Here is a 24,318-nt window from a genome sequence, read left to right on the forward strand (position 1 = left end):
AGATATCAGTTATACCCGCCGCTGGCGCCGCTGCTAAAAATAGAATGAAATGAGTAATATACCGTGGATTGCAGTCGGTTTAAGAACTATTGCACACAATGTCGATAATGAAAAAGGGGTTACGTATTAAGTGCTGTTCTAAGGATTGCCACAGAGTGGCGCTGTGGCGCAGCTTGTGTGCGCGTGTAATATGTGTGAACGTATGTGCTTGCGCGCGCGCGTCCCAAGTCACGTTGTCTGCCGGCCGCGCGGGCGGAGTTAAATAGCGGATGTGTGGCACAGGCCGGTAGATTAAACCCGGCTCTGCACCGGTCAGTACGCTGAACACACTGAACGGAAGAACTACGCTCTAGTTTTACATCGCCTCCGGCTCTTCGAAGTCTTTTTATCGACGGGATTTAAGCGTCTTAGTTCTCCTGTGTGCTGTGCAGTTCATAAGGCCCAAAGGAATGCCCAGAGAGCTCACCCAGAACAGGATCCAAAAGATCTGGGTTCCCACAAAGGATGACAGGCGGAGAGGTAAAACACTGCATATATTATATTATTATTTGCTCGTGGGTACCTCAGTAGTTTCTTAAATGTAACGATAACTGGTATTTTCAATGTATTTTCGCGTATTAACGTACGCTAATCAAGCTAGTTCTTTCTGTTTTTTTTCTGACGACATGTGAGTGTGGTGCTGGGTGGGTATTGCCGTATGAATGCTTATCACGTCACCAGGTCGCTGCATTGCTGTAAAACAACCCCGTAGTGTTACTTTTGTGACTGAATTGCAGTTTTGGTCCAATATTTTTGAGTCTTTGCACCTGCCGCGTACGCCGGTCTTCTAAATCGCCAAGTCGAAAAACCGGCATCATTCATTCATTGATTGGTGGTCTCGCGCAGCACGTGCAACACGTCACGACCTCTCTCCGGCCTGACAAAGCTCCTGTTGCCATGGTTTGTGCGTTCCCCTCCCCCGCGCAACCTGCGACCGATGCTGGTTCCGTTTTCTGGTTGGTCAATCGGCAAATGCCCGTGACTCGAAGCCGTTGCTTTCTTGCTTCTGGATCATTTACAACTGAATTAAATGCTAAAGGAAATGACCTATTTGATAGAAGTAAAGCGAATTTCGTGTGTGTGTGGGTGTGTGGGGTTTTTTTTCTCCCTTTTTGGTCTTTGATATTTTGTGTGCTGTTACAATCATTTGCACATTTCTTATTAGTAAGTTTAGAAAAAAAATCAACATAACAGTATTTTTACCCCACTTCCAATACACATGAATGCACTGGTTACTTCATTCTGCTTCTGACTGATTATTGATAGGATTTTGCACATGGTTCACCAATCGTCTGTCAGTGCTGGGAGTTTGGCTTAAGCTTTGTTTTAGGTCTGATCCAGAGATAAACCTGCAAATTTATCCAACTGAACCTTTTTGTCATAAGACCTAAAACTATTGGTGATCAGTTGTGAACGATGGAGGTTCAACACAGAGAAGGCTGACTCTGATGTCTGAGCATCTCCTTAAAATTTGATCCGTCTTTCCGTTTAAGCACTTGTGTTGTGGAAACAAGATTAGCAGTGCTGTGGGGATGCGTGGGCCTATTTGAAGATGAATGGCTGATGCTGCACGGACGGAGAGGCAGCAGGCGTGACACGAAGCAAGCCCTGTAAAATCTCCCATGAGCCTCTGGGGGTGGGGGGCTTACTGTATATCTGGTCATGTGAACACAAATTGTCCTGGCTCGTGAAGGCTAACAGAAGTGGGTCAGATGTGCAGTGAGGTTGAAGCTGAACGTGAGTAATTAAAAGCATTGCATACTGTCGAAGTTTCAAATAATGAGATTGGTATATGTTCAGCTAATCACTGGAGCAAAAAACTGACTTCACATAAGTTACATAAGGGTATATGTCTGTTATGGTCATCTGTGACCACAGAAGCCCCAGCCACTTGCTCATCAAATGTTTACGATGAGCAGCCGATCAGCGTATTGTTGGCTTAAAGAGAGGCTTGCCTTAAAGAGATGGGACCTAGGGGACCAAAAAGACCCCTAGAATAATTGAAGTTAAACACACAAAACATGTTTTACGTTTTGCAAACAAGCGCAATTGTGATATCTCACAATGTCTCTACAGCAGGTGGTGCTCCCCACTTCGCCAACCCACCCACCGTCATTGTCATGGTGGGTCTGCCAGCTAGGGGCAAGACGTACATGTCCAGGAAACTCACCCGCTACCTCAACTGGATCGGCATGCCCACCAAAGGTATGCTTACAGACGGCAACACACATTTGTACACTGTTCCTATTTGTTCAGTAGCTTATCAGTTTCACAGTAACACTGTGGTCCTGGAAGTAAATGGCATCAGCTCATGTTTCCAATTCCAGGAGATTGTGTTCACACTTGTTTGTCTTCCTCGTGTGTGTTGCAGTCTTCAATGTAGGAGAGTACCGCAGAGAAGCAGTCAAGAACTACAGCTCTTATGATTTCTTCAAGCCTGACAATGAGTGTGCTGTGAAAATCAGGCAGTAAGTCTCCCCTCATGTTACACAAACACCCCAAATAAAAACATATTTTGTTTATTTAAAAAAAGAAGAAAACAAACGTTTCTTATCATTGCTTTTCAGGCAGTGTGCCTTAGCAGCCTTGAGAGATGTCAGGTCCTATTTGAAGGACGAAGGTGGCCAAGTAGCGGTGAGTTTTCCCATTTTCTCAAATAACTTGTTTCTGTAACAACCTTATCCTGTGGTGAAGCTTTTCTTAAACCTTTCTCCTTTTTTGTAGGTCTTTGACGCTACCAACACAACAAGAGAAAGGCGAGACATGATCCTCAAGTTCGGGGAAGAGAATGATTTTAAGGTACATGCTGCTAATGTTATCGGAGTACCAAAGTACTGAATCAGTGATGTGGAGCACCTTTCTAAACAAAGTCTCACTTTTATGTTTAGATCTTCTTCATCGAGTCTGTGTGCGATGATCCCAGCGTCATTGCGTCGAACATCATGGTGAGTCACAAATATAACCTCAGACATTACTGTGCTGTTTTTACACAATGCTCACAAATCTCTGGCATCAGGCATGTTGTTCGCCGTCTGACAGTTTTCCTTCCTACGCAGGAAGTGAAGGTGTCCTGCCCGGACTACCGGGACTGTAACAAGACTGAAGCCATGCTGGATTTCCAGAAAAGAATCGAATGCTACAAAAAGAGCTACCAGCCTCTGGACCCAGATCAATACGACAGGTAAAAAAAAATAAAATTAAAATTTCATTCGCGGCTTAGATTTTTCTTGCTGGTTATGTCGCCTCATTGCAAACCTTCAGATGAATCATTTGCATCCTGTCTTCTCCCAGGGATCTCTCCTTCATCAAGGTAATCGATGTGGGTCGCCGTTTTCTCGTCAACCGCATCCAGGATCACATTCAGAGCAAGATCGTTTACTACTTGATGAACATCCACGTCCAGCCCCGAACCATCTACTTGTGTCGGCACGGGGAGAGCACGGACAATCTGAAGGGAAGGGTGGGGGGTGACGCTGGCCTCTCTCCTCATGGCAAACAGGTACAAAAGAGAGCATAAGAGCTTCCAGTTGCTCAGCTGATACTTTTTAAACCTTTCATAATGAACACCAGGTGATAATATGACTACTGCTTTGCCTGCTGTAGTTTTCATCCGCCCTGGCTCGATTTGTGGAGGAGCAGCAGCTGAAGGACCTGAAGGTCTGGACGAGCCAGCTGTGTCGCAGCATCCAGACTGCCGAGCACCTCGGAGTCCCGTACGAGCAGTGGAAGGCTCTTAATGAGATTGATGCAGTGAGTGTCACTCAAAGATGTATTTTTAGGTTGTATTACACATTGCTAATTGCACATCATGTCTAAGCTGACTACGTGCGCGGTGTGTTCTTTTAGGGAGTCTGTGAGGAGATGACGTACGATGAAGTGAAGGAGAAATTCCCTGAGGAGTTTGCACTGAGAGATGACGATAAATATTATTACCGCTACCCTGCTGGAGAGGTACACGAGCAGCCGTTTGGTGCATTGACACTTTACCTCATAAAATGTAAAGCAAATAGTTTTTTAACCCCCCCCCCCTTCCCCTTCTACCTCTGCAGTCCTACCAGGACCTTGTGCAGCGGGTCGAGCCAGTCATCATGGAGCTGGAGAGGCAAGAGAACGTGTTGGTTATTTGCCACCAGGCCGTCATGCGCTGCTTGCTGGCCTACTTCTTGGATAAGAGTGCAGGTGGGTACTCCAAATCCCACAAACCCGCCTGGGTTCAAGGTCAAATCCAAATGTGTCCTCGCATGCGTTTTTAATCGTTATTTATATTTTCCTTGCCATTTGTTATTCCAGATGAAATGCCCTACCTGAAGTGTCCCCTCCACACGGTGCTCAAACTCACCCCAGTTGCTTATGGATGCAAAGTGGAGTCAATCTCCCTGAATGTGGAGGCAGTAAACACCCACAGGGAGCGACCAGAGGTAATGGGAGCTCATTTCTGAGAGCTGGAGTCATTGTCACTTCCTGTGTCTGAGCAGCTGCTGTTCATTGTCCTTATTCATGAAACTCCATGCATGTGTTTGACCATCAAGTCTGTTTGTTTTGGTTCCCTGCAGGACGTTAAGAGAGGTCCTGGCACCTTGATCAGGAGGAACAGCGTGACTCCCCTTACCAGCCCAGAGTCCAACATTAAGAAACCTCGCATCGACGACCTGGACGAGGCCCCAATCCAGGAGTTGCCCCCCTCTGTTTCTGCGCTGGCCCTCTGCAGCCCATCACACATACCCCTCACTCTCCCTGGACAGGTGGGGATTATCAAAACCTTTAAAATTATACTGGATATCCAGCTGAACAGTATTCAGGAAGTGACGAGTCACAGATGCGTTTCCTTCCTGACAGCTTTCTGCATGCGTTCACTCACACTACTTCTCGTCCTTTTTTCTTTTTTTCCCCTCTGCCCTCTCCTCCTTTTCCACACCTCTTAGCACTGGCTGGGCAAAGTTTGCCTGTAAGTATTCAGGATATTCTGTCAGCCTCTTCTACTGTGTGCTGTGTCGTATTCAATGACATTTCTTTTTCCGGACTTCCACAGTACTCGACTGTTTTACAGGAAAAACAATGTATTAATAATAACTCTAATCTAAACTTGAGTAATGGGAAATGATGATTTGTTACAAAATCCTGCCTGTGGAAGCAACGGGAAAAGGGAAGTTCTTAGTTCATGGGGAACTCCCACGTTTTTGTTTAGCATTCCTGTCATTCCAACCTGTTTTCATCACTACTACACTCCTGATCCTCATGCTGACTGTCCTGTTCTTGTCTTTGTGTGTTTTGGTCTATTCTCGGCCTGTCTTGTGCTGCTTAAAGGTGCACCATCCTCCACTATCTAAAGGTGGTTTCGCTCTTAGTCTTTCAAAGGTAAACACACTTTAAAGGTTATGCAGTTTCTTCAGTTCTTCTAGCAGCCACATCAGTGCATTACTTAAATCTGCCAACCACAGCAAAGTAGGATGAGTTGGCTTAAACTGTTCTGTGTTTTTTATTTGCTGAGCGGAGCCATGTTCGAAATCATCTGTAAACAAACTTAATTGTATAATTGAATATGCAACAGCAGTACACTTCACTGGTGGCATGAGGATAGGATTTGCTGGTGCAGTGGAAAAGCATGAATGACGGTGCAGGGTGTGTGCATTTGTGTGCATGTTGTCATAATCACCCAAGGATTAAAGCGATGCAGCCACCTATTTGCACAGTGGCAAACTCGACGCAAGTTTTCACAGCACCTAAAAATATCAAAGAGCAGATTAGGGCTGAGAAAACCTGCATGACGTAACGTGTGGTTAAGACATTACACTATCTTAGGCCACTCTTTGCGTAAGACTGCTGCCTTTTGTGTTATGGATCTGTATAGTAGCTATGTAGTGCACAGCTGCCGCAGTACAAAGTGAATCTAAACTTCTGTTTTGTTTGCAGAACCTGATGAGCTCACCTGGTTGCCATGACATCCTGCAGCCCTGCCAGTGAAACATTACCGACATGTGGATCATTGAAGAGTCGGTGCAACATCATCAAAGTAAAATTGTTGTTCTCCAAAATCGACTTCTTCTCTCCTCCTTAAAGCCCAGGACACAAGTTGCTGCACGTCTTACTGTTCAAAACACAGTTATTGTATTTAATTGATGTCTCAATTTTTTTTCCTTTTTTCTGTGATTGAATCTGTTTTTGAAAAATATTTTATAGAACTTTTGCATCTCTGATGGAAACCAATTTATTGTGGTTTATTGCTTTGGAGAGACCAAAGACTGTTTCGCAGAGAACTTTTTTTTTTTTTTTTTTTTTTGTCTTTAGTTTACATTGTCAACTTTGTAGTAGTTGTACACTGTATTTTCACGTACTCATGTTTTTCTTTTTTCTTTTGAAAGTTATGTAATTGATTGGTTTGTATGTTGACACTACACAATGAGCAATGTTTTGCACAGTGGCGAAACATTTTGCTTCTGTTCGTCAGTTTGTTTTTCATGTTACTGCACAGTAATGATGGAGGTGATCTTTGCCGTAGAGTGCCTGTAGTGCTTGTTTTGCAAGCCTAATGCTGCTTCTCGCCATTTTTCTCCAGACTCGTTACATGAGAGGCGCCACATTTCACCCATGAACTCTACATGTCATCTCAATATTTAATTTCTCCATTTAGTTTCAGTGCCACAGTGCACGCTGATCATTAGAGATGTCTCTGATGGGAAACGTTACTTCAAGTTTATTTTCTTTTTGCTCTCATTGTCTGCTACGCACAAAGTTAAGCACCTATATTTTTGTTAAAATGCGTGCTGTTAATAATAGCTCTGTAAATCTTAGTGTACATATGGTGTAAGTGACATTGTATGGGAGATGACTTGGAACCCTTGTGGGGAGACTTGATGAAAATGTGTGTAACTCTTTGTAATACTGTGTTGTGACTGAATGGAAAGTGTGACGCCTGTGCAGAAAACTGCTGTATCAGGCTTGCTTGAGATACTTGAAATGTTTTCTTTTTGTAAAAGTGTTTTGTTATATTCCTTATTTATTTTTAAGTAGTTGTGAATAAGTATTCAGAGGGAAAGACACTCTGTTTTGATAGAACTGTACATTATTATATTTTGTGCAATTTTTTTCTTTTTTTTTTTTTCTCCCTTTTGTTGAACCATTAAATTCACTTCATGGGGGAAAAACCCTGTTTGTTTTCATTGGCCCATATCCAATAATGCTCCGGCTACTCTGGTTCCTTTTATGGAGCTAATGTGTGCATGACATTGCATGTTCTGGCTGTCTCACCTATTCACATGAGTCACGGAGTTGCACAGAGTTACAAGCTGCTTATCAGCCTAAAATGGACTCAGGAAGTAATGACTAGCACTGATAAGCCTGACACTTTTTCTCTTTTTTGTTTTTCTAAAAGAAGGTTGAGTTAATAGTGCAAATTTTGTTGCATGGTAAATGGCCTGTATTTGTATAGCGCTTTTCTAGTCCCTAAGGACCCCAAAGTGCTTTGCACAACCTGTCATCCACCCATCCACACACACTCATACACTGGTGATGGCAAGCTACATTATAGCCACAAATTACAGAAGGCATGGTACAAAAGCAGAGTGCAGTGCTAGCATGACGTGAGTTATTTCTGCCAGCATAATGGCTTTGCAGCAAGAGTTAGCATGCTGAAAGTTACACTATAGCACAGATGAGGTAAATGTATACTTGACATAACTAGAGTGCCATATAGCACAATACGAGAAAAATATCTGGATTAAACAAAAGCAAAGTAAATCTGAAAATTAAATACACATACAAAGTAATGTATCAATATAGGCAAGGCAAAAACAGGAATTAAGATGACTTGAGTGAAGATCAGAATAAGTATTCACTGACATTAGGTGGTCAATGCAGCACAACAGAACTTCCTTGCTGTGTGTAAAGTGTTGTGATGAACTGTTATCACGGTAAATGTTGCATTTGTACAGAGTAACTGTCCTTGTGTCAGCAGAGCTGGATCGGTCTGTTAGAGAAGGTTCTCCACTGCTTGTGGAGTAAATGGTGCAGAGGGTGGTCAGGATTATCCATAATGGACAACACCAAAGCTTCACAGTAGTCATCATATTACACTGCTAAACATCAACATGTTGATATATGGAGGTTCACATGTACCAAAATTATGTGCACTCATGTTGTGCATGTTGTTTCTGTTATTGAAACTTTTAGCTAAACATGCTTTTATTCATTCAACTTTGAGCTCTATTTGTACCACCTTTTTGCATTCTGTGTTGCTTTAACCATAAACAAGTTTAATTTTTTGTATAGTAGTTTACATTTGGACAATTGGGCATTAGTTATAACTGATTATACACACAGTCATACAATACATTTTAAAACAGGATATAACTAAGTTGATTAGAAATAAATATAATTTATTTAATATAAATTACATTGTTGTTCAATGCATGCTGAAACTATTGGCTGATTTCACTTGATCTTTATGCAGCTATTCTGGGTTCCTTGAAGACTTATTCTGTAAGGAAACAGTCAAGCAAAATTCAAATCCAACTACTTGCTTAACAACGCCAGCCAAACCAAAGGAAGAAGACAGCAACACATTTAAACGACTCATCAGAACGCCCTAAAGAAGAGCACAAAGGGCCCCTGAGGACAGCATTCATAACAATACAGAAAAACAACACATGAGGACACAGAAAGGCTCAGGCCGACGACAGGAAACAAAACCAATGTTTTGTCAGGACAACTGACAAAACATTGGTTGTTGACATAGTTTTGTCCCAAGCGAAGTAGACAGTAGACAATAGAATAGAAGTATTTTTTTTGGTATAAATGAGACCTCATACATTAGAGCATTTTTTATAAAGTGAAGTACAAATTGTTCATTTTATTTTCTATGACAAGACAGTCGTCAGACTGCTGGTTAGAATGGTAAATAACCATCTGCAGTAGACACCCTTCGCTAGAAGTGCTACTTGTTCAGCACATGAATGGATCTGTGACCTTTGATCTCAGCCTGTATGCTAATGATTCACCTCAGTTTAAGGGCCAGTCGTCAAAAAGCTTAATTAGGCTGTTACCAGAGTCCTTCAGAGCATTTCTTAGCCATCACTATTGTGAAGCATTGTTTAAAATGATTTTATTTTTTATGGCCGCAGGGATATTAGAACTGCACGGATGTTTTCTGGAAATTATTCTTCGATCACTACCTTTGCATCATCACCATAGATCCTTATTATTCAGTTAATAAGTTGGGTTTATGTACAAAAATATTTATTTGTGCAGATGACACAATATCTCCATTGAGATATGCAAAGTAGGAGTTGGTTTGAGGTCCGTCTTTTCCAACTAGTTTCCATAAGTAAATGACTCGAGAGTTTTATTGCCTCCTGATATCTAAATGTGCTCCTGGCGGATGGAAAATTCTGGCTTAGCTGCTGCTAAGCAAAGGCATACAGTTGAAAAAGGACTTCATTCAAAATGTGTGCAAAATGTGCAAAAATCACCACAGTGTATTGCAAATTTCCACATTTTCTGTTTACCACTTATGAGCTCATGAGACTTGATGAGTTACCAACAGCTTAAAATCAGAAACACATGTCAGTAGTTTGGATTATTGTTTTAGCCTTGATGCGCTTGATAAGTTACTAAAATTCACTTTAATATGAGCTAAACATTTGTCATACTAGATGCTTCTCCCTTCCTATATTTGCCTCTCACCTGCCACTGTGTCGCACACACTATATTTGCCAGCTGGATGTGGTATTTCCCCATGTCTGAATCATGGGCAGACCGAGTGTTTTGGCTCTGTTTGGTCATCCTGTGGGCAGAGTGGCTATGTGACTGCTGTCAGGTACACCACTTGGTGCTCCGCCTCCCTCTCAAACACACACACACTGACCGGCTTCCTCAGCACTCACAGGCAGTGAAACTCTAAAACCTACTTTGCATTGTATCTTTGCATGTTGTTGTCGCTCACATTGGTACACTTTACCTATTCAAGTTTTCTCCTTAGTAATAATCAGCATTTTGCATCCCGTTTGCTCACATTTTATTATATTAATTGACCCCCCCCTCCCCATGTTATTGCCTCGTGCTTGACTGAGATGTGAATTTAATGACAAGGCTCCGGAGTCTAACTATGTGTTGCGTTTGGCAAGCACAGACTGAAGCAAACTTGCATGTGGCTTGCCACTGGTAGTCATGGTTAGCCCGGTGTGTGTGTTTACATGTGTGTTGTCTGTAATCTCTGTGGGAGAGAGGAGTTGCTGTGTCAGGCATCTGAATGGTATGTGGACTTGTTATTAACAGTCTGAACTAAGCTAGCAGCTCCACAAATAGCCATCTAATGCTGCGCTGACGAAGGATTGTGTGTGATCCCAATCAGCCAGGTTACAAAGGCAGTAATACCGACTGGCCTAGTTGATCAAGGCTGAGCAATCTACTCAAAACTCATTATCTTACTTGAATGTGGACAGTTGAGATTAGCATAAAAAAGAGGACGGGTGACATTTTTAACACTCTCTTTCACAGACTGATTCATCATCATCAGGTGACCGGGCATCATGTCTCACTCTGTCTTACCCATGACTCAGCAGCTTGTCCTGCTTAGTTCTTACTCATGTGTCCCTGTCCCACTTGAGCCCAAAGTAATCTTGTTTCATACAGAGTGTGCATGCAGAATCACAGAGACACACACATTGTATGAACTCGATGACCCAGGTAGACTCAAAAGTGCAGTGATTTACAGCCAGGGGTTGCTCCTGCTTCTGCAGCCAAGTATATGGAAAGATTTTGTGTAGTTGACTAGTGAATAGCTGAAAGTTATGGGGAAAAAAAAGGTTTTTAATGGTGTGAAGTAATGACTGTGATTCAAAAGTCTAAGCTAGGTCACTAAAAGTAATCTGAAAGTGTTTAAAATTGTTGAACATGCCCCGAGTGCAAGCAAGCTTTCCTAAAATGTTTAATGGCAGAAACAGTGCAAACACACTTCATTATTATTTATGGGGAAATAAAACTCTCTTAATTAAATTAAGACATTTAAGACATGATAGGTGATTCTCTGCAAACATCTCTTCAAGACGTCCCTTCAATGTTGTTTTTTATTACCCGCTGGAGGTTTTTGTTTGCTATTTTACACGTACAGTGGGGCAAAAAAGTATTTAGTCAGCCACCGATTGTGCAAGTTCCCCCACTTAAAATGATGACAGAGGTCAGTAATTTGCACCAGAGGTACACTTCAACTGTGAGAGACAGAATGTGAAAAAAAAATCCATGAATTCACATGGTAGGATTTGTAAAGAATTTATTCGTAAATCAGGGTGGAAAATAAGTATTTGGTCACCTCAAACAAGGAAAATCTCTGGCTCTCACAGACCTGTAACGTCTTCTGGAAGAAGCTTTTCTGTCCCCCACTTGTTACCTGTATGAATGGCACCTGTTTGAACTCATCATCTGTATAAAAGACACCTGTCCACAGCCTCAAACAGTCAGACTCCAAACTCCGCCATGGCCAAGACCAAAGAGCTTTCGAAGGACACCAGGAAAAGTATTGTAGACCTGCACCAGACTGGGAAGAGTGAATCTACAATAGGCAAGCAGCTTGGTGTGAAAAAATCAACTGTGGGAGCAATCATCAGAAAATGGAAGACATACAAGACCACTGATAATCTCCCTCGATCTGGGGCTCCACGCAAGATCTCATCCCGTGGGGTCAAAATGATCATGAGAACGGTGAGCAAAGATCCCAGAACCACACGGGGGGACCTGGTGAATGACCTGCAGAGAGCTGGGACCAAAGTAACAAAGGTCACCATCAGTAACACACTACAACGGCAGGGAATCAAATCCCGCAGTGCCAGACGTGTTCCGCTGCTGAAGCCAGTGCATGTCCAGGCCCGTCTGAAGTTTGCCAGAGAGCACATGGATGATACAGCAGAGGATTGGGAGAATGTCATGTGGTCAGATGAAACCAAAGGAGAACTTTTTGGTATAAACTCAACTCGTCGTGTTTGGAGGAAGAAGAATACTGAGTTGCATCCCAAGAACACCATACCTACTGTGAAGCATGGGGGTGGAAACATCATGCTATGGGGCTGTTTTTCTGCCAAGGGGACAGGACGACTGATCCGTGTTAAGGACAGAATGAATGGGGCCATGTATCGTGAGATTTTGAGCCAAAACCTCCTTCCATCAGTGAGAACTTTGAAGATGAAACGAGGCTGGGTCTTCCAACATGACAATGATCCAAAACACACCGCCCGGGCAACAAAGGAGTGGCTCCGTAAGAAGCATTTGAAAGTCCTGGAGTGGCCTAGCCAGTCTCCAGACCTCAACCCCATAGAAAATCTGTGGCGGGAGTTGAAAGTCCGTGTTGCTCGGCGACAGCCCCAAAACATCACTGCTCCCGAGAAGATCTGCATGGAGGAATGGGCCAAAATACCAGCTACTGTGTGTGCAAACCTGGTAAAGACCTATAGTAAACGTTTGACCTCTGTTATTGCCAACAAAGGTTATGTTACAAAGTATTGAGTTGTATTTTTGTTATTGACCAAATACTTATTTTCCACCCTGATTTACGAATAAATTCTTTACAAATCCTACCATGTGGATTCATGGATTTTTTTTTTTCACATTCTGTCTCTCACAGTTGAAGTGTACCTCTGGTGCAAATTACTGACCTCTGTCATCATTTTAGGTGGGGGAACTTGCACAATCGGTGGCTGACTAAATACTTTTTTGCCCCACTGTATTAATCTGGGATCATACTCACACCCTGCAGATTTTCTAAAAACTAAGCTCATACTTCTGAAGTAATGGACTTCACTCTTTACACTTAAGCTTAAATTTCAAAACTTACATTTAACTACTGATTTTATCTACTGTTCTGATTTTATCTGTTTTGATTTTATATACTGTTTTGTTTGTTTGTTTGTTTGTTTGTTTGTTAATTAGTTAGTTCGTTTATTTGCTTGTTTTAATCAATTTTAAATCATGCTTTTTATTTGTTCTTGTTTCTAATGTCTCTGTAAAGCACTTTGAATCACCTTGTTGTTGAATTGTGCTATACAAATAAACTTGCCTTGCCTTGCCTTACACTGGAAAGACAGAGGGACGATTATGCACTGTGACGTCCAGAGGCAAATAAGCTCTTGATGAAGCAAATGATACCACAGGAATAAAATTTCCATGTAGATTTACATAAATGGTGTAAACACTAAATATTGCATGGCTGTCTGTTTGCAACTATTGCACAACCAATTAAAACCAACTAATTAAAAAAAGGGAGACATGCATAACCTTTTTGTATTCTCATATGTTCAATATTTCCTGGTTTAATGTACTGTTATATTCAATACAGTGAAAAATCATCCTTTGTTTCTTTATATTTTGCAAAGAATATAAATGTAAATGCAACATGTTAAACATACATGGAAAAAAAGTATATAAGACAAAACAGTTTAAGCTCTAATCAGCTTAAATGTCAGTCTGTGTTATGGCCACCTTGATTCTTAAACACAGTCTGTTGTCTCTAGGACAAGCCATTTTTGCAAGTAGCCTTCTGGAATAGTTCTCAAGAGTTTCTGGAAGTCCTTCAGTTTAACAGACACAACAAAGTCTCTTTGCCTCTTGGAGGCAAAAAAGCAAATCTTTCTCATAGTACTGCATATTATTACTGGACTACTACATAGACTGACTACTTGACTATTCGACCTTAGCCCTATCTCCTCTTGCTGCTCCTCTCATAAACATATTTGAGATCGAACCAGAACCTTTTTAAAATAAGATTACAGCACTGATGTTTAAGAGGTGGGAAAATTTCTTCTGTCATTTGACAGCGCAGACACATACCTTTGTGCGTGCATTGCAACACTGTCAGAAAATACACTTTTATGCTTTTATGACTGCTGGTCATCAGCAATCAAATTCTTGGTGGGGGGGGGGGGGGGGGGGGTACATCAGCGTTTGGGATTTGGTTGGGCTTGAGAGTGGAAGTTTACCGGCTCTACCAGCAAAATGCATCTTACAACAAACTCTGGCCCTGTGCTCCACAGACCCTGCCACTCTTTACCTCTAAATGGGCCAAACTAAGTTTTTAGAATACTCAGGCTTCAACAAACAAATAAACACACCACTTTTTATGAAGAACAGAAGACGTTGGTCGACCGTGGTTCAGGGGGTTGGATGAATGGATAAATGCAATCCATTATTATATAAAAGTCCTTGCAGAAAGGTACAGGGATGCTTAAGCGTGAATTATGCTTCAGCTTAACTTATCTCGTAAATGGAAACTCTTTTAACCCTACGCTGTAACCTTCTATGTAACCTGATGTGCACCTCCTGAGAAATGTAACTATATGTCAGGTCAATGCAGCCCACAATGGCTTGAATGGCGTGGAAGCTTGTGGTGTAGGGTTCAGTTTCCACTTACGACGTAAGATTTCCCACAGAGGTCTAAATCACGTTTTATTAGTTGATAGTTTGATGTGTATTAACACAGATATCTGTTTAATGGTAAGAATTAGCCAGTATTTTATCATACACACCCACCCTCAGGCTAAAGTTGAATTTGTGTTTTCTGTTTCTGTCCAGTAAAGAATGCATTACCTGCATTATTTGTGCAGGGGAGTGAAAACTCATCCCTCTCTCTTTGTGGAGAAGCCATTGACAGGGAGATTTTGCACTGAATGGAGAGGATAAGTCTTTCAGCAGGCCTTGAATGGAGCTGAGTAGATTAAATAGAGCATGTGTTATCCCTGATTACACTGATGGTGGAATAATAGTCCTTTTACGTGCTGCTCTGCAAAGTTGCATCGGCCTCACAAAATATTGTTTTTACTGTAGTGAGTCATCCTAATGTTTCGTCTGTGTCACATGGCACTGGTAGATACAATGTGACACAAAAGCAGCACCTTTCCCCCCCAACCATATTCAATGCTTTTAGAATACTTACGCTAACTTCTATTACTCAATAAATGTTCTCTTTTCATTTCCAGTAACATAAAACATGGCAAAAATGAATTTTGGTTTTGTTTTAAGTCACCAGTTTTTAAAAAAAGTTGTTTTGTCACACTCTTGTCACACAGTGTAAGACAATCTTTAATGTAAGACTTACCCTACACTGCACATCCTCAATTTACTTTTGTTTCCAGTAAATGTGGATGACACTCTATTCTCTATGTTGCATTATTTCATTATTTGTGTTTCTTTCTGAACAAGAAGGTGAATTTGATCTCCAGACTACTAAGGGTCTCAGGATTATTATTTTGGTTTTCAAAAATTTCATGTATCTTTTATTCTATTATATACCTCAATGACCACGCTTTGATTAGAAAACCATAACCATAAGGTCAGAGATATGGTTTAAGTTAGACCCTGAGCTGGGATGATTAAATTGGGTAAAGATGGAATTATGTCAATGAATGTAAAGAAAAGCAGGCCCTGATGAGACATTGTTTAGTGGGAGCTCCCAGTAAGGCAAACAGTAATAGAAAATCAGTATGTTGATGGTGGTCATGACCGGTACACCACTGTAAGTTGATCTCTACTTTTAGAAAAAAAAGGTAAAAAATGAGAGGGTAATATTTATTAGGTAGGTTTAAATACAAACATTTCTACGACTGTATTTTTGGTCTTTTTGGAACCAAATAAAAACAATTGAATTAAAATGAACTGAACTGAGAATTGAGCAGATTATTCCATTAAGGAGGTCACAGAGGCCTTTAGTTTAGTTGCCCCTAAACTTTGGAACAGCTTGCTCCGGACAGTTAGGACCTCACTAACACTAAACATCTTCAAGACCTGTTTGAAAACTCTGTTTTATTCCTTGACATTTAAACACATTGATGTTTTTATTTTTTAATTGCTGATTTCTTCTTTTAATTATGCAGGACTTTGGCCATCACCTGCTGTTTTTTTTTTTAAAATAAATTGACTTGGCTTGACTTGTGTTTTTTGAGGTTTCTTTGAATTGATGACTTGTAATGTAACAATATAGTGAAGGTTCTGCAGAAGGATACACTAGTCAGAAATACACATTAGGAAGTTGTTTTTGTTTCTGTCATAATGCCTATATTAACTAGTGTACATCAACAACAGGAAGTACAGTGAGAGTGGTGGGATGCAGCAAGCATACCTGACTGGAAATGAAATCAGGATGTTGTTTTCACAGAATGAAGAGCATAATTGTGCAAACAGGGATTTAAATATAGAGAAGTTAACGTCTGACTGACTATAACAGAAAATGAAAATGTACATTTTTTAAACAAACTAAGTCAAAAATAGCTACATATGAAACCAAAAAGCACACAACTGAGTTCCAATTTCATCTTTAGATAGTTAATGATTACTGATTTGTGAGCTTTGTTCTGCTGGAGGTTTCTTCCTGTTAAAAGGGAGTTTCTACTTCCCACTGCCAACAAATGACTGCTCATGGGAAGTTATCTGATTGTTTGGATATTCTCTGTATTATTTTTGGAGTATTTAACTTCAAGCACCTTGAGGCGACTGCTGTTGGGATTTGATGCTATATAAATAAAACTAAATTGAACTAAACCTGATCAAAAAGTATTTACAGTACACTCTGAATGCAAACACTTGAGTTGCTTTAATGAAAAAGAAAGCCGGAATAAGGAAGTGATACTGAACAGGCTTTATCACCCAAGAGTTCTTCTGACATTATTAGACAGCAGAAGATTACTTCCTCATATCTATGTAAATGTCATCTAAGTTAATGGCTCGCAATTTGATGAGTAAAAGGATCATCCAGGTGTGCAGACATGACAGCATTAGGATAGACAGTAGAAAGTGGGATGAGTGATAAAGAAAACTATCAGAAAAAGCAGAGGGAAACAGTTAGGAGAAGCCAGATGGTGAAGCCTGAAATGGAGAGAAAAAGCAAACAAAGGGGAAAACAGAGGAGAGAAGAGATGGTGTGAAAAGGAGGAGGGGCAAGGTGTGAAGGAAAAAAGCAATCAGGGAAAAAGTTTTAAGGATGAGTACTTGGTGAGGTAAGCGAGGTCACATTCATCTGAGTTTATCTCCGCATCCTCCCCCACCTCTTTCTCCTTTCCACTCTACATTAATATTGGATGCTAGAGAGTGATGTGCTGAGGCTCACGTAGTCTCAGGAAAGAGAGAGAGAAAAGCAAGGCGGGGTAATGTCACTTATGGGAAGTCAAAGCAGCACTTGAGCATTACATAGTTCGACACCAACAGGTTGACCAAACCACTTATTTGGTCAAGGAGAGGAAGAAAAGAAAGCGCCAACATGCACATTCTCATAGTTTAGCAGCAGAAATAAACTAACTGGCTTATTTTGAGGTGCTTTGAGGTGAAGGGACCAGAGGCAGCAGCAGCAAAAACATCGGACAGCAGCAGCCCAAGCCTCATAGTGCAGGAATATGAGGTGAGGCGCACACTGAGGGCAGTGAACCCCAGGAAGGCCACCGGACCAGATGGGGTAACCGCAAAGGTCCTAAAAGAGTGTGCAGACCAGCTGGCTGGGGTCTTCACTAAGATCTTCAACACTTCACTGTCCCAGTCCTGCATCCCGCCGTGCCTAAAGTCAGCCACAATTGTCCCACTGCCAAAGCGTACTAACATTAGCAGCCTCAACGACTACCGACCAGTTGCTCTAACACCTGTTATAATGAAGTGCTTTGAGAAACTGGTCCGACGTCACATCATGTCCTGCCTGCCACCCACACTCGACCCGCTCCAGTTTGCATACAGAGCTAACAGATCAACTGAAGATGCCATTGCTACAACGCTCCACACCACCATCTCTCACCTGGAAGTGCAGGGCCGTTACGCCAGGCTGCTCTTTGTTGACTTTAGCTCTGCTTTCAATACGATACTCCCGGACAGACTAATAGATAAACTGCTGGAAATTGGACTTCCTTCCACCACCTGCCGCTGGATCAGAGACTTCCTCTCAGACCGTGTACAGAGAGTTAGAGTGGGGCCTCATCTTTCCTCAGCCCTCAGCCTCAACACCGGCTCTCCACAAGGCTGTGTACTGAGTCCCCTACTGTACACTCTGTACACACATGACTGTGTTAGTTCCCACCCAGACAACACAGTCATCAAGTTTGCAGATGATACCACTGTGGTGGGGCTCATCTCAGGGGGAGATGAGACTGCATACAGAGCTGAAGTTCAGAGGCTGTCAGATTGGTGTGCAGACAACAACCTGGACCTCAATACCACCAAAACAAAAGAACTGGTAGTTGACTTCAGAAGGAGGAAGTCCGAGCTGCAGCCTGTCAGCATCAACGGGGAGTGCGTGGAAAGGGTCTCCAGTTTCAAGTTTCTGGGTGTGCACATAGACACAGACCTCCAATGGAGCTCTAACACCTCTGCGGTCTTAAAGAAGGCCCAACAGCGTCTCCACTTTCTGAGAATCCTCAGAAAAATGGACCTGAAGAAGGAGCTGCTGACCGTCTTCTACCGCTGCTCCATTGAAAGTGTGCTGACATATTGCATCGGTGTGTGGTTCTCCAGCTGCACCACAGCACACAGAAAGGCACTCCAGAGGGTCATCAACATGGCCCAAAAAATCATTGGACATCCTCTTCCCTCCCTGAAGGACCTGTACAGCACTCGCTGTCTCAAGAGGGCACGCAGCATCCTACGGGACTGCACACACCCAGGACACCGGGTGTTTAAGCTGCTGCCGTCTGGCAGGAGGTTCAGGCTGCTGAGGTCCCGAACAAATAGACTCAAGGACAGCTTTTACAACAGGGCAATAGCCCTGATCAATGTAAATAGCTGACCTGACTGGATACCTCCCTGGACTTTTTAGGGGGAGTTTACAATGTTTAAAACGATAACAATAATATTTATATTTATAACAAGGTGCAATAATAATTAATGTGCAATAATAACAGTGTGCAATACAAATACACTTATTCTTCTTTTTTATACTAAGTTAATATACTGTGTTGTGTTGTTTGTTACGTTGTGATGTGTCATATCGTGTCGTGTTGTGTTATATGTAGTGCCGACGTAGGACAGTTTTTCCAATTTCATTGTACTACTGTACTATGTATGACTGTGCAATGACAATAAAGAGTTATCTTATCTTATCTTATCTTATCTTAATCTCACAGGGTGGAGCTGCTGATGTAACATTGCCAAGATTCTGAGGTTGAGACATCTTAAGTTCATTAGTCCGACTGATCACTGTAGACACTTTGTCTGGCTATGTATGCATTACTGTGCCTTCACCCTAAGTTTTCAAATTACAAACTAATGCTGGAGCTCCAGTCAAACAGTGACACAGTGAGAACAGCCCGATGCCTAGAAACAATACTGTCCATTTCCTAGCAAAGTATTGTTTCTAGGCAAAGTATTGTGAGGTCATTCAGAAACGTTTTTGTTGGCAGTAATTCTAAGTGTGAAAATTGTAAAGAAATCACACGTAAACACAGAGGATTATGTTTATTAGGTTTACAATGCCAAAGGCAATGAAAATAGCAAAAAACCAAAAAACAACAGCTTCAAAAATGTAATAAAAGTTAAGCCTGATGGTTCTGAAGTCTCACCGCTGTGAGTAGCTCCGCATGTTTGAGCTAGCAGACTTTTATGCTGCATGCCCTTCATGACCTAAATGCATTAATATCTCCTCCTGAGATCAAATAGGGGAGCTTTCACTTGTTAGACAAATGTGTAAACTACCAATGAGAAATACTTTATTTATGCACTGATTAATCTATCCCATGCTACTCCTACTACTACTACTACTAATAATAATAAATATTGAAGAATCTCTACATCCTTAAGTAATAGAGTTTGCTCATCCACTTACTGTATACAGCTTCTGTGTTGGTCTTCATGTTCAGCCTCTTGTTGATGCATTCATTGCATTCTGTTTTTATTTACAATTGATCAAGATTCCGACTGTTGTGGAATCCGATAGATATTATACAGTAAATCTGTTTAAAGCAGTACTGATAACAGAGGAACTAGCTGTAAACTCAACATTAAAACAAAACAAACCCATTAGAAATATAATGATTGTTTTATCATTACAACACAAATTTGTAAAAAGTTGGGAGCAATGGAGGCATTTATTCACAGAGCATAGGAAGGAGGTTGGGGTGAATGGACTGGTTAATAAAACGCTGGACTTTAGGTTGGGAACCTGCTACTTGCTTCTCAGTTCAAGTGCTTGCAAAAGCTTTGCAAACACTCCGGTTGCAAAACTCAGCTGTGAATAACAAGACTACTAATATAATTTGCGAAGCTGCATGAACAAAAATCATTTTAATTAGACTGCTGAGACCAGCTCAATACAAAGAGGCGTGTGTGAACATGTTTTGTGGTTTGGCAGTAATGTAAAGAAGCACTGACTAAGCACATTCATCGCTATTTTATAGCACTGCTAATTTCTTCAGAATTCCTTCAATCTCTGTATTAATCTAAAAGTAAATCTTTTTTTTTAATATAGCACCTTTCTAGATAAAGATCACAAAGTGCTTAACAACAACTTTGTTACGTTGTATCTCTAACGCTAAGCGCTCATTCAGGTCTTCCTTCTGTTCTGTATCGCAACCTTTTTTTTTCACTGACTGGTTTAATGTCAGACAATATTATCACGGACCGGTCTGAAAATACAAAATAAAATGATACGACCCAGACAAAAACTGTGGTATTTTGTAAATATAATAATAAATGCAAATAAACGCGAATTCACTGTGTAATTGTGTAACTTTATTAGCAGAATCCTCCTGAAACAGCATTGAGAGTAACATCCTCCTCTCTGCCCCTTAATGCTCTCTGGTCACTATGGTAAATATTTCTTTCAAAATAAGACACACAACCACAACATGGGAAAACCCCAGGGAAACTGAGCTAATGATAAAAACAATGAAAACCATAAATTTCACACCCGAGGCTCTCGCGGCCCGGTACCAAACGACTCACGAACTGTGACCCCGGGGTTGGGAACCGCTGCTCTATCTGACTGTCCAATAGTCATACACATAGTTTAAATGCTGTATAAAGGAGATATGTCACCAGTTCCAAGTGACTAAAATGATTAAAAAAATGATTTCCATTTTCTTTTTTAAATTTTAATGCAGAAAAGTGACAGTTCAGATTCTGGTAAAAAAGGATGACATATCCTTCCTCTTTTTATGGAAACCTCTGCGACAACGTATGACAACGTATTTCAAAAAATATATATATATATATTTTTAATTTAATCTGTTTGGATATATAGACATATGGCATGGACACTTGGCTCCTGTAAGCCAAGTCAGCTGTTTTTAAACTAATATTGGACCAGAATCAAGTAGTTCAGCGAGAAATCCACAGCTGCTTGGGCATAGTTTGGTCAAAGCATTCAGTGAGGTGTGAGATTATTTTGGTGTCTAGAAAATGTTTGCATAGCTAAAAGTACAGTTGATATCACAATGGCAAACATTCCAGTGTGTGCCAGTGAATATTTAAACAAGGTTTTTTTTAAAAAAAAATAAAAAATATATGACCTTTGATAACCTTTTCACAATCTTTATTTTACTTTATTATCATTATAAAATATGTCCACACAAACAGTGAATGTGTGTGTGCAATGATACTATCTCTTAGGGCAAAACAAAGATATTGCAGTTGACATTGGTCACAAATGGTGGTGATGTAATTATTTCAAGAAACACAGAAAAGTACCATTTCATCAATAAGGACCCTCAGATTGTCCAGCTTGAGTATGTAGAATAAATTGGGCAGCAGCTTATGTTTAGACAGTGAGAGGAAAAGTACTGGAATGAATTGGATTTGCCTCTATGACCCAGCCGGACAAGGTGACGTATCCTCAGTACACTAAGAGCTCATTCATTCTGCTCGGCCCACAGCTATTGTGTTCATGTTTGGGTCTGTGTATATGTGGACAAACTTGTAACAAAGCACAGAGTCAGGCCAAGTCCACGAATTACATGACGAACCAGATAGTGTAGGAAAATTACAGTGGAAGTGAGAACAACTGTTATGATTATGAACTGTGTTTAGGTCACATTTTCAAAGCATAATGGGTTCAACAACAAACGTAACTGCATTACATATACAAACAAATAACAGAGGAAAGTGAACACAATGAGAGCAGTGAGATGCCTTATGTCACAAGTCCCAAGAACCCATGGTCAGGGAGCCAATTGTGCCACCTGCTTGTTTTGTGTACCAACAGCAACACGCTGTTTACACTTCAGGATTTTAGTTAATGACCTTATGTAAGTGCGGAGGATGTTTATGCTGAGAGTATCTTAAGTTGAGGGGTTACTTCACTAACACTGCTGCGACACTTAAGTATGGGACAGGGAAGCCCGAGCCATTCCCAGTGCAATTCTTTTTACACTTTCTTGCATGTAAATGCTCTGCGTATGGCTTCTTTGGAGAGTCACAAATATTCAACAGTAGCAGGACAGATTAAACGTTTTACAGTTTTATCACATTCATTGCTGCCATCTTGGATTGCTAACCTGGGGCTGGTGGAGCTGCTCCAACTTTCTGAGTAGGAAATCCTACTTAACAGTGAAAATGGATCAAAATTCCAACTGGGAAATTCCATCTTCTGACTTAATGTGAAACACACCAATAGTCTGCCAGTTTGAGTGAAAAATAAGAACGATAGTGAATAAGAAGAAACACTGACATTATCTTGGTAGGGTGAGTCAGTAATAAATAGGACAGGTAACAACGGGAGTAGCATCTGTAGATACACAGTTACAAAAAAACCCAAAGGAAAGTAAAACAGGAGCAGATAAAAACAGGAACAAACCAAGAGTGAACATCAGAGTAGGTTTTCATAACTTGAGGTGGCTTGTGGGGAGTGGACGATAAGCATAAAGCTGGATTTACAATGCTTTTTGTAGACTCGTAAAATTAATTGTTAAGTAAGCTGCAGTGTTAGCCTTGAATCAAAAGTCTTAAATATCTGACAGTTAAAATACTGAGTTAACATTTTGTTGGGATGTGTTTCAGAAAAAATATAAACACAGCATGTGATTACCATGATAGAGCTAAACCGAGGGGGTCTCAGAGCATTGACTGTGGGAGGACACGCAGTATCCACACAAAACTGTCCCAGGTGACAAGGAGATGCGGACCTGGGATGTTCTTACAAATTCATTAAAATTTTCTGTTAAAACACTGCCCTCTAATGGTGAAGGTTTATTAAGATTTATACCAGGTAATAACAAAAGGTACCTTTAACTCTTATGGTCTTGAGTGTAATACATGTATATTTTTTTGGAAAGTTGTTGAAATACCATTTCTTCAGGCTTATTGAGTGACAAGGGCATCAGAGGTACTCCTACTCCAGAATGACAAGCAAATAAATAAACCTGAATAATTAAAATAAAAATTTTTAGAGCCCAAAACTGCTACAGGTTTGATACCGAATAAATAAATAAAGTTTCCAAGCACTTACAGTACTTTTTAAAAAACTAGATAGCTTTGTTTTTTGTTTTTTTTGTTTTTTTAGAAAAGAAGAATAGCCTTCATACAGGTCAAGTTCTTGTGCAAAGATTTTACAGCCATTTCTTCAGCTATTTCCTGGTTAAGAACAGGTCAAAGGAAATATTTCAAAATTAGAAATGTGCCACTTTCACAATTTACACCTACTAAAAATGGAACCAACTTGAAAGTCTCCTTTTCTTATAAAGAAAATACAAGTTACGCATCCTTGCATGCCAGAAACTTGTCTTCTGTAATTCATAGAACTGAGATTGCATAAATAGTTTACAACAATATAGAAAGTAAAAGCAAAAAAACACAGACTTTTTCGGTTACCTTTCATGTCCTTTTTACACACATTGACTAATCACTGAGGAGAACTAGTGTAAAAAGCTAATATGAGATAAGGTGATTCTTAAGCGTTTGCCAGAGTTTCAACAGTTTCGAAACACAGTAGCACTTCATAATTCAGCCTGTGACTTATGCAGTTTCCCTACATTTACCATCTAATTCGCCTAAACTTAGGGAGTCAGTTTTAGTATCTAAAAATATATACCAGCTCTTAATGGTACATAATAGGATACTATAGAAAAAGGAAGTAATGGATGGCAGTTTTAAAGGAAGTAGAAACAAACATAGGTTATTTTGAAAAGAAATTAGATTACTCCCTAAATTTACAAGAACTGTATTCTAAATGTTTGCATCTAGGCTGGCTGTGGCTCAGAACGTAGGAGACTGTGTAGCAGATGGAAGGTCACTTGTTTGAAGTGTCCTTGGGTAAAATAGGAAACCCCAAATAGTCCCTGATGCATCCACTGGTGTGTGTGTGTGTGGGCGCATGATATTTAGAAAGCATTTAGAATAAAG

General features: G+C 40.7%; 1 protein-coding gene across 5 annotated transcripts; it reads left to right on the forward strand.

Moving 5' to 3' along the window:
* Nucleotides 1-267: 267 nt before the first annotated feature.
* On the forward strand, nt 268-7,214 carry pfkfb3 (6-phosphofructo-2-kinase/fructose-2,6-biphosphatase 3). Of its 5 annotated transcripts, none has more exons than XM_085251734.1 (16): nt 268-519; nt 2,119-2,244; nt 2,411-2,507; nt 2,607-2,673; nt 2,764-2,838; nt 2,928-2,984; nt 3,096-3,220; nt 3,331-3,538; nt 3,643-3,789; nt 3,886-3,990; nt 4,089-4,218; nt 4,330-4,457; nt 4,593-4,781; nt 4,962-4,984; nt 5,344-5,394; nt 5,950-7,214. In XM_085251734.1, exons 1-16 carry the CDS (start codon nt 450-452, stop codon nt 5,954-5,956), a joined length of 1,605 nt encoding a protein of 534 aa, XP_085107860.1. In that variant the 5' UTR covers nt 268-449; the 3' UTR covers nt 5,957-7,214. The 5 variants fall into 5 exon arrangements, with proteins under 5 accessions (XP_085107860.1, XP_085107858.1, XP_085107859.1 ...); XM_085251732.1 differs by having other exon boundaries at nt 271-519; nt 2,116-2,244; XM_085251733.1 differs by lacking the exon at nt 5,950-7,214 and having other exon boundaries at nt 271-519; nt 2,116-2,244; nt 5,344-5,941.
* Nucleotides 7,215-24,318: the final 17,104 nt, after the last annotated feature.

Source organism: Mchenga conophoros, linkage group LG17, assembly GCF_057382185.1.
Source record: "Mchenga conophoros isolate Kocher_MC1m ecotype Shallow Benthic linkage group LG17, M_conophoros_male_GT1.1, whole genome shotgun sequence".
Taxonomy (NCBI): Eukaryota; Metazoa; Chordata; class Actinopteri; order Cichliformes; family Cichlidae; genus Mchenga; species Mchenga conophoros.